The sequence below is a fragment of the Candoia aspera genome, chromosome 2 (assembly GCF_035149785.1).
Source record: "Candoia aspera isolate rCanAsp1 chromosome 2, rCanAsp1.hap2, whole genome shotgun sequence".
NCBI classification, from domain to species: domain Eukaryota; kingdom Metazoa; phylum Chordata; class Lepidosauria; order Squamata; family Boidae; genus Candoia; species Candoia aspera.
In genome coordinates this window covers 124,782,183-124,799,164 of record NC_086154.1, presented here as the reverse complement: position 1 = coordinate 124,799,164, position 16,982 = coordinate 124,782,183, and the positions used below count along the sequence as shown (strand labels likewise).

Here is a 16,982-nt window from a genome sequence, read left to right as displayed (position 1 = left end):
GTTCCTTGGAGCCATGTTCTAGTACTCATCATAGCAGAGGTTCTCAACCGAGTGTGGGCACAATTTATAGTCTATGAAGATACTACAGAAGGTCCTGGGTGTTGGCATCATTACATACAATATGTGTTTATGTGCACATGCATGCCCAAATCCCTTGGAATCACAAATTTTGCAAGATTTTAGCATTCTCATCCCAAATCTCCCAAGATTTTACCACTAAACACTTGAGATACAGTGATCTCAAAAGATTTCAGCTATATTTAATTATTAAAAATTAATACCATTTCATAGTGGGGTTGGATGGAGATCATCTGGGTGGGGTCAAAGAAGGCCATGGTTCTCACAACACCATGTTATCCTTCCCTCAGTTTACATGGTGATCTTTAGACTGGCCAACTACCATCACCGACCGCCTAGTGAGAGTGTTGTGCAAACTCAGCCACCGTGTTCAAGCTGATTTTCTCCTTTGTGTTAATATGTATTCAAGGTCTTTTTTTGTAGATTTTTAAACTCTACTTGAATCGGAATTAATTTGAAGCTTATCCCTACTGTCGTCAATATACACGACATTAGATCAGCATTTTCCCAAGAATCTGTACTTAGGCACTTATTACCAAAACTCTTTCTCGAAAACTACCGTACTCGCCCTTTAAGAAAAACTTCCCGTATTCTCTTTCTCTCCCGCCACCCAACGAGCTTCGCTATAACCCTGGAGCCAATAGGGTAGAAGGAAGGGCGGAGCGAATGGAACGCGGGAAGCCGGAGGAAAGGAGGAGGGGAGCTGGAATCGTTAGTATTGTTTTAAGTTTAGCGTCGCGCGCGGGAAAAGAGAGCGAAGGAGGAGAAGCCGCAGTAACTCAACTGCCGAGTGAAAACACACCGCGTTCGATCGGCGTTGCGTGAGTTCGTGGCCATTCGAGTCTCTCCTAACCGCAGCCACCGCCGGGCGGCCCTGCGACCGTGCTCTGCTTGGCTCTTGCGGACCACCACCTCCTTCCTTCTCTCTGCCGCCGGGGATCTTCGGGGCAAACTGGGATCCACCCCAGCCAACGTCTCCCCCGATGGAGAACTTCCAGAAAGTGGAGAAGATCGGGGAAGGCACCTACGGCGTGGTTTATAAAGCAAAGAACAAAGTCACCGGCGAGGTGGTTGCGCTTAAAAAAATCCGCTTGGACACGTGAGTGAAAGACCTTTTCTCCCCTCCATCCAACACCGCCCCCCACATACGCACAAACACACGCAGTGGGAAGAGTGATCGTCTCTCTGCTAAAAGGAGGAAGAGTGGCCCGAGCCTTAGGAAGAAGCCGGGAAGTGTAGTTTTGGAGTGGTGGGCGAGGAGCAAGGGGGGTGTGGGGGGAAAATGTGAGACTTGTAATCCCTGGCTGCCTGCTCGGCTCCTCCTCCTTCGCCATTAATGAAGGCTTAGATTGAAGGCTTGGCTAAGAGGAGGGAGGTCATGCTTTCCTCTGCTCTTGATCCACGTCGAAATTTTTTAGAAAGTTATGAAGACGAGAGGAGACGCGTGATATCTAGTCGGCTCCGCTTTGCTTTGCTTTGCTTTCATAAGGTGGTAACTTGGCCTGCGTGCAAATGCTCCGTGGCCCAGAGCAGAGCGCGCGAGCTCTTTCTCCGCGTAGGTACCTGGCGAAATAGGTTGCTGCCTAGGCAGGATGAGGCCCGTGGGCTGAGAGAAGCTCTTGAAAAAGAGGCAATAGAATGGGAATCGCTAGGGAGCTTGCCTTACAAGTTCCTACCTTGTAATTATTTCAATATATGTGTGGACTTGAACTCCCAGGATTCATTTCCTTCCTTCCCCTAAATGTTATCCTCCCAGTAATCTTGTGAGAAAGAGGGAATGATTTGGGGAATATTTAAATTCTGGATTTTCCCAGGACTTGACCCTGTAAAGCTAAGGAAGTTAGATTAGAAGGCCAAGCTCTTTATTTTTTTTAAAGCATGGCCCTGCCTTCCTCAAAGCTGTTGCAAAGCTAGGTAACTAGAAAGTCAGTTCTAAATAAACCGAGCAGTTTACCTTCATTGTTTAATGTCTGAAATAGGTGCTGTATACTAACTTTAGTCTATAAATCAATTGAAGGGTTCAGTTTGATAGGTGAACCCAGACATTAGAGGATACAAAAGCAGCAAGAAAATGGGGATGGTTGCCAGTAATATACCAAAGATTGTTAATACAGGAAGTCCCAGCATATCCTATTTAATCTTCATTACTGATCTATTATTCCACCTGCACTGAATAATCATCCATTACGCACAATCTTTTCGTCTACAACTTTCTGGTGCTTAGTTTTCTATCTTAGCATCTCAAATAGTCAATTTATTTGGCTAAATTAACTCTAGTTTCATCTCTTCCCTTCTTAATGCTTTTCTTTGCTTTCAGAGAGACAGAAGGTGTTCCCAGCACAGCCATCCGGGAGATTTCGCTCTTAAAGGAATTGAACCATCCCAACATAGTCAAGTAAGCATGTGGAGGACAGAAGGGGATGATCTGGAGAGTAATGCATAGAATGCTATTTTTTGGTAGGTCTTCAGGCTATTTAACAAGGAGACATAATTGTGCCAGTGTTGAAGTTTCCCAGCTAAATTGGAATGGGCATTTTTATGGGCCAGTATCTGACAGTAATTGATCTGAGAAAAGTTGCTTCAAAGAAGATGTCATAGTAAACTGGAAGTTACACAATTACTTGTTCCTTATTAATTCTATTTCTCAAAATTTAGAACTATATGGGCAGCTTGAATATAATTGGTGACCTTCTGGGCTAATAATGGCATTGAACTTGCGACAAAACTGTTTACAGTTTCATCGTCGACATCCAAATGTTACTGTTTGTCTTCTTCCTATCCCTTCCTTGACTCCCCAGACTGTTGGATGTAATCCATACTGAGAACAAACTCTATTTGGTCTTTGAGTTCTTACATCAAGATCTAAAGAAATTCATGGATTCTTCTACTTCCATCAGTGGTGTAGAGTTACCTCTTATCAAGGTAAGCTATGCAGAGCAGGTAGGCAAAGGAAAAAGCAACCTAGTCCTGTGTTCACAGGCACACTAGGTACATTCCTTTTTACTTGACAAAAGAGCTACAGGAGCACAAACCAAGGATTTTGAGGAGAGTTTTATATCTTCAGTGGAATATGTATTTAAATGTAGAAGGTCATATACAACTTTTTTGTGAATGTGTGCAGTAACACTGGCTTTGCTCTTAAATACTGCTGAGTTGATTAAAATCTTAATATAGACCCAAATGAAATTATATACCTATGCTAAATGTTTAAGGTGTTTCCTTTTGCTTATGTTTTTTGAAATGGTAAAACAAAGCAACAAAATCCTCTACTTTGGCTTACCAGATGGGGGTCAGGGGCCATATAGTCCAGCAGTATAGCCCTCCCTGGCTTGTCCTTAGGGCAGGCTTTTTGCGACCTTATACACTGGGAGTCTGGGAGACATGGTTCTTCATAAAATAGCACACAGAATGCTGAATTAGACACACACTCTCTTTTGGATATGACCAGGGTCAAATCCAGTTCATCTCGTTGCCTAATCCCATCAGACACAAATTAACCCTCCCTGCCCCTGACAAAGCCCCCTGCAATCCCATCAAACCAGAGAATAGAAGCCGCCTCACCAGCTCAAGGGCAACCTTTACAAGGGAATTGCAACAGAGAACCCCCAACCTTTCATCCTCTATCAGCTGATGATCTCAGTGTCCCATCTCTTTAACAATGAACTTCCTCAGCTCTCCTGCCTTCCCGAGAATCCCATTTTGCCTAACAATAGAAGATTCCTAAGATTTTCCGCCTTGTATCCCTCAACTTCTATGAGAATCTTTACTTTTCCATTGTTTGGAGTCCCTCTTTTCTTGCAATAAACATGGTTCTCAGCACTGTGCTCCTTCAGACTGAATCCACAACACATCAGCGTATTTTTCTTTCATTCCATTTGTTAATTTATATTCTATAATTTACTCCTCCTATGTTCCAAGTTGCAGTCCTCCATATACCAGATGGGTCCACTGGTACTGCCTTCACAACCCATCATGGCTTTGGTCAATCAAGGTATTCAAATAATACTGTTTAGTAAGACACGGTAGACTAGGTTCCAGCCATAGTCATACCCATGTTACATGCAACATTCCTTGCTAATGGTAAAGACAGTGCTGGTTAGTTTTGGCACATTTTGGCCAATAGGCATAAGCACAACCAAAGCCCAGGTTTACTCAAAGCATGTTCATGTTTTCTCCTAGAGCTATCTGTTCCAGCTGCTGCAGGGCCTTGCCTTCTGCCACTCCCATCGTGTACTCCACCGAGATCTTAAGCCACAGAACCTCCTTATCAATGCAGAGGGAGCAATAAAACTTGCTGACTTTGGGCTTGCTCGTGCGTTTGGAGTGCCAGTGAGAACCTACACACATGAGGTGAGCTATTTGTCCTTCCTCACTCTGGCATTCTCTGGCCTATACAGGCAGTCCTCGACTTCCAATGGCAATTGGGACCGGAATTTCTGTCGTTAAGCGATGTCGCAAAGCGCGACCACATCACTTAGTGATGGCAATCCCTGCAGTCCTGGTTGCTGTTGTTAACTGAATCCCACGGCCATTAGGTGAGGCAACTTCCTGCCAGCTTAGCACCGCCAAATCAGCATGGGTCGGGGGAGTGTAAGAGGATACACAGAGGAAGAGCGGTGAGGCTCAGAGTGTGTGCATGAGTGGCTGATGCAGCACAAGCACAAGGGCTGGGGGAGAGAGTGCAGATGGGGAAGTGTACCCCAGCGACTTGCGACATTCTCTGCCAGCATCCCCGTTGACTTTTTGGGGAAGCCAGCAGGAAAGATTGCAAATGGCGATTATGTGATCATGGGCACTGCAACCAGTCATAAGTGCAAACTGATTGCCAAGCACCCAGATCGCAATCATGTGACCACAGGGGTGCTGGGATGGCTGGAACTCTGAGAACCAGTTGTAATCACCATTCAGTGCCGTCGTAACTTTGAATGGTTGTAGGTAGAGGACTACCTGTAGTCTGTTTGATTTGGGAAATGTTGATTTTCACATTATAACTACATACAATTACTGGCTCTTCCCTTTCTCTTTTATATTTTATATCTATCTGTGCACACACAAACATGATTGTGTGCCATTAAGCTGCGGTTAACGTTTAGCGATCTTCTCCAGGATGATCTGGCCCTTCAAGTTATCCAATGGTGTACCCTTTGCTACTGTAATTGAATCCATTCACCTTGCTGTTTCTCTTTCTTTCTGCCTTTTCCAGACTTCTCAAGAGAGCTCAGTCTTTGCATATCAGGTCCAAAGTATGATAATTTGAATTTGATCTTGTGCTTTGAGAAGTCTGGATTGATTTGTTTTATGATGCAATTTTTTTCTTGGCTTTCTATATGTATATATGTACATATGTGTAGACACAAACATGAGCAATGCTAGGAAAACAAGAGCACTTCTTTAATATCACACTGCTCATGCATGTGGCACAAATGTATTTCCTTCAGATTTCCCAAGCTGATAGCACACAAGTTATTTGCATTCCAGTTGAAAGTGACTGGATTCTAAGAAGTTTATGTTGAAGTACAGCTGCTGTATTACTTTCTAGGAGTAAGTTTGGATCATGTGTCTTAAACTATCTTTGGCTATGGTTTATTTCTATGCTCAGTTCAGAACACTGATTTGGACAAGATTGGAACATTTTAGTAATATTCTTTCATTCTGGTCAGCACTGAGATCCTACATTTTCTGTTGTGGAGTCCTTGGTGCTCTCTGAGCCTTGTGGTTTCCTTGCAGACATTTCATTGCCAGACTAGGCAACATCTTCAATGTGAAGAGGGAATGGGACTTGCTGTCTGTTTATATACTGTGGTTTGTCCAGCTTGTGTTGGTGGAGGTGTTGTTCTCTCCTTGGGAGTTCCTTGTCGTAGGCCAGGATAGGGCAACTGCTTTCTAGCTGCAATCAGAGTAGGGAAAGCAAAGTCAAAAGATTTTCACATTAAAGCAAACATTTATATTAATCCTTTAAGCTTTTAATTGCACACTTTGTTGCTGGCTTTCAGCAGCAACTGCAATGGGAAGTCCAGGATCCGCAAAAAAGGGGCACATGTCTATTGCAGGAATCCTACCTGTATGATTGTTGCAATTGGAGGGCTCAGGGTAAAGAGTATTTGGATCACTGCCCTCATAAGCAGCATATAGCTGGCTTTCTGGGCTTGCTTTCTGATACGTGATGAAAACTGTTCAAAAGATGCTTGGTTCTTTTAGACTGCTAATAACCATTTAAAAATACTTGTACCCCAATTTAAAACGGGGCCTGGAAATTAGAAGCTTGGACTTACTGAACCAGACTGAAATGCAACTTGGTGTCAACAGTGATTAAATGAATGTGCTTTCTAGGTAAGGGGAGAGGAAGAAGTATTTCAGAAATCATTCCTGGGTTGGGCCATCTCAGAGATAGTCTAGGAGGTGATGCCAAGGATATTCTTGTGAACATGTACAGTGAAGTCATGTGATTAATATTGATAAACATTTTCCTGTTTATTAAGCCCTGTGGGTTTTTGTGGGTTTTTTTATGTTGTTTTGTTTTAATTGTATGGCATAGCAATTCGGTGTTCATGCTTCTTTTTCTTGCTGGGAAATCCTTGTGAGGAGCCCTGTGGTATAAAAGTAGGATACAATAGCTCAGGGATCCCATTTTTTGTTCTTGGCTTTTGCAAGAAACGTTGGGAGCTGCCTTTTATTGGTGCCTCTAGCTTAGTTTCAGAGTCTTTCTCAGTCCGCCCTGGAGAGGCCAAGAACTGAATCTGGCCTCTTCTGTATGCAGGTCGTGTGTTGAACTCTTGAAAAGTGACTCCAACCCATACAGTATTTTTCCTAAGTACTATAGCTCTTGATCTGAATTAATTTGGTGGTATTATGTGACGCATTACAAAAAATGGGAGGATAGGGCTTGCGATGCAGAGAACAGATTGAAAGTGCCCATTCCTGAATAGCTTGCTATTTAATTGTACGTCCATTATGGGTTTTGTGCTTCACACTAGGTGGTGACTCTTTGGTATCGAGCTCCAGAAATTCTCCTTGGCTGCAAATACTATTCAACAGCAGTGGACATATGGAGCCTGGGGTGCATCTTTGCAGAGATGGTATGTATTTTGGAAATGAAGGTGGAATGGACCAGAAAATTGGACTTGAGTCTGGCACTGAAAGGAGGCATTTGATTGGCAGGAGCAGGAAATGTAGCTTGTGATGTTAAGGCCTCGAGGTTATTGCACAGATGTGGATAACTATGCTGTTGCAGACCTCAAACATCGGAAAATGTTATCCCTCTTAAGGCCAGCTTTACTGCTGTAAAAACATGCTCTCATTCATTCATTTCAGTGTGGGAAGGATGGGTAGGTCAGATTAATTAAGGCCTGCTGACAGGATCAGTTGACTTCCAAGGAGTGAATTGGGCTTTGGAGAAAGCTGCTTCCTTCCTGCTAGGGGCTATTTGTGCTCTGAGAGTGGAGAACTGGGTCATACATTGAGCATGTGCTGAGGGCAGTTTGTCATGTCAAATGATTAGAATGAAAGAATGGGTCAGATTCCTCCTGTCCCTCTTAATTATTGATGATCTGTATTACCATATAATCCTGATCCAAGTGTCTTCATATATGGGGCTTTTAGCTCTTGGAAGGGAAAAACCATCATAATGAAAATTATGTTTTTATATCCTGCTGTTTTTATCACATAACTGTAGTTTGCATAATAGCTTTGATAATTGTATAACAAATAGCTAATGAAACAGAATAAAAGCACTCAGTAAAAAAGACAGTGTTAAATTGTTATGTCAATCCTTACCATTAAAAATTGGAGTGCTAAATACACCACACTGTAAATGGAAGACAGAGCAACTAGGCTAGGAAAGCATACTATACTGTCGTTCTGACCTTTTGTTCTTCTGCCAAGTAGCTAACCCGTAGAGCGCTCTTCCCTGGGGATTCAGAAATCGACCAGCTGTTTCGCATCTTCCGCACACTGGGCACGCCGGATGAGATTGTGTGGCCAGGAGTCACCTCTATGCCTGACTATAAGTCCAGTTTTCCCAAGTGGGCCCGGCAGGACTTTAGCAAAGTAGTACCACCGCTGGATGAAGAAGGCAGAAAACTTCTAGCAGTGAGTTTTATGTAGAGTGAGAAGTATTCTGATCTGAAGCATGTGGTTACCATGCTAACCTAAGAAAAGGTCTGGGTACTTTAAAGAGCATCTGACAGAACTGGCAACAGCACTCATGCTAAATCAAAAGTGCTCTTACTGATTTGTGCTATATATAAAATGTTGGTATTTTTATCAAATTCCTATTCAGAGTTTGCACTACGATGTTTTCATGTGCTGTCCTGCTTTAAAGTTGAGTTCTTTCTCTCCACTTGGTGCCAGGATCGAACCATGTCAGTATAGGACTTGTAAGCTCTATGCATGCGTTATCCACCAATCGTTGACTAGGAGAAAAAAATGGTCTTTTTTGTTGGTTGGTTGGTTGGTTGGTTTCCTGACACTCTCTGTTTGTATTCCTTTTAGGGGACAGACTCTAAAGTCACTTTTAGTTGCTAGATTTTGTTTCTTGTCACTAACAACTTGTCATATGAATGTAACACCATAGTGCTGACTTGAGCAAGATACTTGAAGTGAGAGTTGGGAAGTGTAAAGCACTTCAACCACCAACATTTTGACTATATTATGGTGTAAGACTGTAATGAATCTTGGTTTGATTTGGCACCCTTCTTTCCCCTTTAGCTAATGCTGCATTATGATCCCAACAAGAGGATCTCGGCCAAGACTGCTCTCAATCACCCCTTCTTTCGAGATGTCACAAAAGCTTTGCCACACCTCCGCTTGTGAAATGGAATTAGAGCCAGCAGAGTTGCTGTGGTGCAGGCTCTGCAACATACCTTTTCCTCGGGCAGCCCTGGTTGCTTGCACTTAACTTTTCAACTTAACCCTGAAGAGAACCCTGGTGGCCCAATGGGGCACAGCCTACACCTTTAGGATTTTATTCCTGAACTCACCGTAAAGCACTAAGCTGAGCTTGAGGATTCGCTGGTTCCAAGCTGCCTTGTGGAGAGAGAAGGGCCTCCAAAGCTGCCAGCCACAAGGATTCAACTTGCTTGAGAAGCACCCTTTCATTCTTCACACGTTTTACCCCCCATGTGTTCCATGCCTTCCTCCTTGGGGACGTCTACAAAATAACGTATTCTGTATTTGCTTACTCTCCAGCTGTTAACATCTTGGCACAAGTACACTGTAGTTGCTTCTTTTTCCTTCAGGTGTAGAAGGAACTTTTATTAGAGGGCTAAGGGACTTCGGCAACATCTGTCACGGTGCACCCTTTTCATCTGTGATGCTAGTCAGTATAACCCACTGATCACTAGAATAATCCTGAAGAGATGGAACTGCTGAAGCGTGGCCTTTGGTGGCACAGTATGGCTTGCTAACTTTCAAATGCATACTGGCTGCATCACTAAGCTCTTTTTGACATTTGATATGCAGAATATTTTTTTAAAAAAGAAAAAACCCTCCCAAAATTGCTTATTTGGTGGGGAAATGGGCAAATCTTTACTCACTCAGTATTGCATTGTGTTATATACCTGTTTTCTTCTATATCAGTAAGCTGATGGTCTTTCTGTGCTCGCAGCCAATGAATGCCTTATCCTTGGCAATTGTGGTTTGCCATTCCAAGACTGTCTTCCTATAATAGCTGGGAAAGTTTCAAATGCCATAGTTCTGATGGGTTGGCCTTACACCCTCGGCTTAAAGTAAGGTATCGTGCAAATATATATTGCTTAAATTGTGTGTGAGCTTTGAAATACATACCTAGTTCCTGTCTCTCCTATAATCTCCAGCCACACACCTTGAGCAAAGTAATGTAAGCCTTCCACTTAGCTAGAGAATTTACAGCAGAAAACTTTTCTGGTCTAGTCCAGAGAGCTGGAAATACTGATATCTACATCTTTGTGTCAACCTGTTTTGGAGGCAGTTGGATTGCTCAGGTTGTATCAGTTGAATGGCATCTAAGATCTGATTTTTTTTTTTTTAAATCTTGATAGCTAAACTACAAATCATGATTGGTTTCTGGTCGATGCCACATGGAGGTGATGTATAGTCATAAAAGTTTCATATTGGAGAATTTTTAAGGGCCACTTAAACTGACCTAATGGTAGAACACTTTCCTGCAAAATTCAGGATTTTATTTCAGAGTAAGGCAATATGAAGTACAAAAACCTAAAGCCTGTCGCTAGCATAGAGCAATAACTTGGAAACATTAACTTAATAATTTTGAAATAATTCCAAATGTTGGTCTTTTTCAACCAGTTGTGTAATGCATCTTAAATATGAGGCCTCAATGAAGCCATCTGGTATTCATTTTCCTGAAATGCATATTTTTATTAAAAGCATTCATGCTAGGGTAATGCTCATTTATTGTAGAAATGAAACATTTTAAGATGGTGAGGACTGCACTTTCCTCAATGGGGGGAAACGTCCCATTCTAAGTCATAATTCTTATTCTCATAGATGAAATATCCATTGTTTCAGATATGGAGACTTCAAAAATTCTATATATCCTATGAACTGCTATATTTTGAGTTGGGACAGAATACTGAGGAGTCTGATGTGCATGAATCTTCATTAAGAAAGTTGGTTATTTCAGGACCTCCGGGTTACAGTGGACACTCTTACATGAGACTGCTTAGAGTGATAATGCAGCAATATCAATGTTTTATTCATGCCACTATTTACAAGCAATAATTAGAACCATGGTATCTTCTCCTTCACTGTTGGACTGGAAATTTATATATATATTTATAAGGCTATTAGTTTTAAAGAAGAGTTCTGAATTTGTTAGTCTAAGCACCTTGACATTTTTGTAATATAATCTTTTTTAAAGAAAAGTAATTGTTTTGTTAGCTCTTTGTATGACAACTATTTCTAAATACAGTACTACTGTGAAACCTGTTTATAAATCATTAAGTACTAGCAATTTTAACATGTGGCTTCCTTTTCCTCAAAGCAAAGATACTCATTTTATTATCAGTTTCATCAAAGTTAAGAATTTTTGGGATGAAATGTAAATGGTCTAGATCAGCAGTTCTAAAGCATTTTGGTTTCAGGATCCTTTTACAGTCCTAGAAATGATTGATGACCCCAAAGAGCTTTGGATTATGTGGGTTATTTTATTTGACTTTGCAACCTCCTGAAAGGATCTCGGAAACCCCCAGGAGTCCCGAGTCCACCCCTTGAGAACCCCTGGTATAGACTTTACATTTCCCCTGTATATACTGTACATAGAAACTTGTGTTTAAAACTTTGTTCTGAAATATAAAAGATTCACTTACACAATTGTCTTTTGCTACAAATGGTGTATACTCTCTACTGAAGCTTGTCAGATGGTGCTTGCCTCTTCTTTGCAAATCTCAGGTTTTGAACTGCTGTTAGGCAGGCTTGTGAAAATGAAAATTGATATATGGGTGAATCTCACTGAACTATGAGTAGGTACAGCCTGTAGGCCTACTCCTATTGTGCCAATTTATGTTTCATAAGATGTTTGTTAACATTGCTGTAGTCTTTGAGACCTCAAATGTGTTACTCGGCAACTTTCAGATGATGTCCCAAAGTCACCCACTAACCTACTGTGGCTAACAGCAGATTAGAATCTTGGGTTCCCTGCTCCTAGCCCAACACCTTAACCACAACTCATTACCTCTTTGAAAAATTATGTGAAATAGTAGGGTAATCCTCTCTCTTACAGGAATAAATTGAGTCAGATATTTCAATCACATGATCATGCTAGTTTGAAGGGTCTTCCCTTCTAAACAGTTACCACTATCACAAACCTTCACAACAGGTTTGTGGAAGTGAATCAGATCCCAATTAAAACACATCTATGGGCCACAGAAAAAGGATTGTTGATGCTCATGGGGCTAGAAAAGTTTTAAATTGTTGCTAAAAATGTCTTCCATCAATCTGTAATTAGGTAGTATAGAAATGGAGAAAGTGCAACACCAGTTATTCTTCCCAGGAGTGGTTATCCAACAAAACAACACTTAAGGCATGCAACGCTGGGAAGCTGCAAAAGAACCCTATGATGATGGGGTCTGCAAGCCACACTGTTGTGTCAGTAGTCATGAGTCTGCCATAAGCAAAACACTGAAGAAGAGTGGTGTGCCCGGAAGGATATCAAGGAGGAAACTTGCTCTCCAGAAAGCAGATTGCTGCCCATACCAACTTTGTCAAAGGCCACTTGAATGATCCGGCGGGCCACTGGAGCAATGTTTTGTGGACAGATGAAAGTGGAACATTTTGGTTTTATGCTGGAGAAAGCAAGACACTGATATATCATACCTCACTGAGATGTGATGGTGGGAGCATTATGGCCTGGGGCTGTTTTGCAGTCTTTAACTTGGAAGCTCACAATCACTAAGGGAATTCTGGACTCTGCAAGCAGGTTCTATAGGAGGTTATCAAAGTATCTGTGGTTCATGAAGCCCAGCACATGCCCCAAAATATTAGTGAGCTGAAGCAGTTTTGTACAGAAGAATGGACCAAAATTTGTCTAAAGCCAACTTCAGGCACTGATCAACGTTACAGGAAAGATTTGATTGAAGTAATTGCTACTAAAGGAGATGTTGCCAGTTGCTAAATCTAAAACTTCACATATTTTGCCAGTAAAGACAGTAAAACTTGACTGTTCAGTAATAAAATGACACACAACATAGTTTTGGGTGTTGTATTTTTTTTAACTAGGAACTCTGTTAATTGGACAGACAGTTTGGTGTAGGGTTAAGGCACCAGGCTAGAAACTGGAAGACTGCTGAGTTCTAGTCCTGCCTCAGGTACAAAGCCAGCTGGGTGACCCTGGGCCAGTCTCTCTCAGCCCTGGGAAGCAGGAGATGGCAAACTACTTCTGAATTCTTGCCAAGTAAACCGAAGGCTAGTCCAAGCAGTTGCTGGGAATCAACACTGACTCAAAGGGACACACACACGCACAATTAATAGGACTCCGATGAAACTCACGTTGCATTTTTGTTAGAATTGCTGGATTACAGAGTTCTAACACTGATAAATGTACTATACTCTTCTCCCCATTGCTGTTCATGTAGGATGTATGCATTTAGTAATGCAGTGATACCCAGCCCAGGAAGAAAACAGTTCCTTCATACTTGGGTTTGGCTCGTAGCAAAACTTGAATCTGACTTATACAGTAAGCAATATGGTATGGGTTCTTTTAACTCAGAACAGTTCACAGGTATCTGCAGTTCTGTCCAGGTCAGCTTTGTACTCTGGGAGGAAGGCCAAAGCTAAGTAATAAGACACTGCTGCTAAAAAAAAATGGGGTTAATATCCAATAAGGATAGAATTAAAAATTAAAGCTTGTATTATCCTCCACATTGAAGGACTCACATTGTTGGGAATTCTTGCTTATTTTTAATTGTCAATCTATATGATGAGCCTGGTTTCTGTTATTAATTGCTAATGCTGCTAATGATATTAGCAACATACAAACTGACTACTTTCTACAGGACCTACATTCATATTATCGAGTATTCACATTGTATACATATCAAATATACATTTAATGTAAAAGAATCAATGATGCTGAACACTATCAAAAGACTGTAGGCAACAGCAGACTCATGCTAACCACAGGGAAGGGATCCTTAATTTACCATCTCGCTCCCCGACAGAAACACTTCACAGAAACGGCTTTCGTTCCGTGAACTTGCGTGTGGACTTAGTTCCGTTTCGACTGCGTGAAAGGAAAGGAAAAAGCTCAGAGGAAACAGAAAACGAGGGGCCGATGGTTCCTACACTTTCTCTCTCTCGGTTGCTGAGATCTAACCCTGTAGCTAGCCTTACTTTGTATACTAGCCAGAGGACTGACCCACCGCCTTCAAGGGCCACAGGACGCCGGGAAGAGATCGGCACCTCGGTAGTCCTAGAACACCAAGCGGTAGTTCACAGGAAGAAGAACTGGATTAATCCTCCCCTCAGCCGAGTTTCCTTCTTTGCGGTCCAGCACCTCCTTACTGTATGAATTTTAAGCGTTACTCAGAAGTAGGTCCCACTCGGACCAGCGAACATACCTCATCAGCAACGGCGCTTGGGAACGCAGTTTCCGGCCTCAGGGAGACCCAGCGCTCGCAACGCCCCCACATAATTTCCCGTTTCTAGAACCCCGCCCCCACCTCGGGCGGCCCAATGAGGTCAAGAGTCACATGACTCCAGGAAGTCACTTTTCTCTTCGTGCCATTCAAATTCCCCGTGGCTTCTCATTGGCCCTCGGCTACAGTGTGATCGCTGATTGGGCAAAGCAAGTTCGGTGCACGTCCACCTACCTTCTTGTCAATTACCTTCGGCCTCTCGCGAGGAGCCATGGAGGACATATGATCTGCGATTGGGCAATATCAGCTACAGTGTGCGTTGTGACTGGTTGGCGATTCCAGACAGCTCCGCCCTCTTAGGTCACCTTATTTGTTGTTTATGAAACCTCCTGAATCGGCGACCTTTCTACTGGCTGATTTACTCGTCGATTAAAACAGCACTTGTCTTTGCTATTGGCTAGAAGCTTTTTAACTCGTTATCCCGCCTCCTCCGCTGCATTGGTGCTAGAGCTGCTGCCCGTCCTTCCCTTAGCGGAGTTCCAATTAGCTAGATGAGGCAAGGGTGCGGTTTCCCATAAGATGATTGGTCGAAAACGCGTTCTCGCGCCCCAGGTGCCTAGCGTCCATTGGTTTAGAACACAGTCTAACTCCGCCTTCCGGCACAGAGTTGGGTTTGGTTGAGGTAGTTTGTGTGCGAAACAGTCGAGGGCCGCGAAGTGGGGGGAGCCAGAGCCGTCTCAGGTACCTGTGTGGGGTTCTTAGGCCGCGCTGGCGGTCTGGTTTCTCGAGGGATCGTTTTTGCTCCCTGGGAGTGGCTCCCTCGGACAGCAGTTGCTTGGCTACGCGGGGGATAGGATAAAGTTGGGCCCTTCGTATGGAAGGGGGGGAGCGGGCTTGACTCGCGATCCCTTCTGGTGGGGAGACGGCGGCCTTGTGGCTAGGGACGGAATAAGAGGTTAATTGGAGAGCCCGGCGGGTGTTGGGGAGGTGGGCCTGACCCCTCCCACCCGGCTACAGTGGGAGGACTTGGGAGGGATGGATATGTGCACGGAGCGAGGTGGTCTGGAGAAGCCAGAAGTGGGGTGGAGCGAAGGATCTTTAACACCCAGGACAGCGGAACTGTGACGAGCGGGGTGAAGGACGTTTCTTCCCATTAAGAATGGGAGGTAGAGTGGAAGCGGGGTTTCCAGGCGTGAACGTTGTAGAACATACGCGTCGGAATGGCGACTGTCTCTCCCAGGAGATGTTTCTGTATGTAGCCTTTCTGACGTAGGGAACCAACTGGGCTGAGTTACGAAGACTTGCTACTTCAGTGGAAATGATGGTGGAGTGGGGTCAGAATAATAATGGGCTGTAGTGAGAAGTTCAGAGGTTATAATCGATAAGTAGTTGTCATAAACTCAGCGTATGGGTCGTTCTCGTAGTCAGGTCGATACTGTTAAGCTTCCCTTGGTTTTAAAGCTATTAGGAATTTCTAGTATAGATTGCGTGTTTACTCATTAGTAAAATCTGGTTGAGTTACTGTAGGAGGGACCTATTAAAGCTTCTTGGGTTAAGAAAGCAGAACTTTGGACTACCACGACAGTCAGTGAACTTACATTTGTTTAGGATTTTGCTAGCTGTTGTACGACCCAAACTTGGTTGCTTGACTTGTTAAAGTTTTTGCCGTTTGTCTTTCCATGTTTTCTTTATGTTGAAAGACTTATGTCTGCAAAGTTTTGCAGAGTTTTTTTCCTCCTTCCATGGGTTTCCTGATCAATTATGGTTCCTTTTTTAAATGTAGTCACCTAGGAGGGGCAAATGATTTTGCTCTTTCAAAAAGAAGTCACCAATTGCATGGTCAGCATTCACAAAGTGTCTGTGATTCAGTTTAAATTTATGGTAATAGTTAGGCATATGTGATGCTTTTACTGATCCTTGTAATTAACTTCTGAAAGGCATATTGAGGCTTCATGGATGTTTTAAGGGGGTTACTGTTTTCCTTAAAGTTGTACTCCATTAAAAATGCATTGATATGGGAAAGCTGCCCAGGAACCTAGAGGGAAGAGAGAAGAAACCCTGATGTTTATTTTATTTATTTAATATTCTGCCTTTATTATTTTTATAAATAACTCAGCATGGGGAACATACGTAATACTCCTTCCTCCTATTTTCCCCACAACAGCAACCCTATGAGGTGGGTTGGGCTGAGAGAGAGGGATTGGCCCAAGGTCACCCAGCTGGCTCTGATGCCTAAGGCGGGACTAGAACTCTGTCTCCTGGTTTCTAGCCCGTTGCCTTAACCACTAGACCAAACTGGCCTTGTTCTTTGTTAAATCAGTATGAGAAATAGACTTAGCCAAGATGCAGTGCTTAATGTATCCTACATCCATGAGGTACTATAAGGCTTTGCTAGCTGGTGGAAACGCACTGATACCAAACTTAAAACTAAGAAGTGTGTAATGTGAAGAATAAGTTAATGAATTTCCATGTACTGCATTACTATACGGATTATCTAAGAAATAGTGTTTTCCTAGATTGAATTCTCCTTCATCCACACAGGTGTAGAACTAGATTCTGAACTAGATTCTGAATGTTATGAAGGATACGACTCTTGGAGACTAGCAGAAAACTTTGTTGTTTAATGGTGAGAAACTTTCTTTTAATCTTCACAAAATTATCTCTCCCTAGTTTTATCATCACTGTCCTTAGCCATTGTTGCAACTTTTTTGTTAGACAACCAAGTGATTTTTCTAAGGTCTTCTTAAAAGATGAGGGTTTATTCATTATCAGTATGACTGAGATCAAAGAATGTTTATAAAAATAAAGCAAGTATGCATATTTACAAAAACCTGA

The 16,982-nt window shown here is 42.7% G+C and overlaps 2 protein-coding genes across 3 annotated transcripts in view; both read left to right on the top strand.

The window, feature by feature from the left end:
• The first annotated feature begins 764 nt into the window (after positions 1–764).
• CDK2 (cyclin dependent kinase 2) lies at positions 765–10,524 on the top strand. The gene is made up of 7 exons (XM_063293515.1): positions 765–1,177; positions 2,396–2,473; positions 2,877–3,000; positions 4,258–4,428; positions 7,053–7,154; positions 7,963–8,166; positions 8,785–10,524. Exons 1-7 carry the CDS (start codon positions 1,062–1,064, stop codon positions 8,887–8,889), a joined length of 900 nt encoding a protein of 299 aa, XP_063149585.1. The 5' UTR covers positions 765–1,061; the 3' UTR covers positions 8,890–10,524.
• A 4,265-nt stretch (positions 10,525–14,789) lies between these two features.
• The window catches only part of RAB5B (RAB5B, member RAS oncogene family), a 36,571-nt gene continuing 34,378 nt past the window's right edge, over positions 14,790–16,982 (top strand). The window contains exons 1-2 of one of the 2 annotated variants that reach the window (XM_063293513.1): positions 14,798–14,888; positions 16,689–16,773. The gene's annotated coding sequence lies outside the window, so the exon portion shown is untranslated. Of the gene's footprint in view, positions 14,889–16,688; positions 16,774–16,982 lie in introns of both variants that reach the window. The other variant, XM_063293512.1, reaches the window with a different exon arrangement.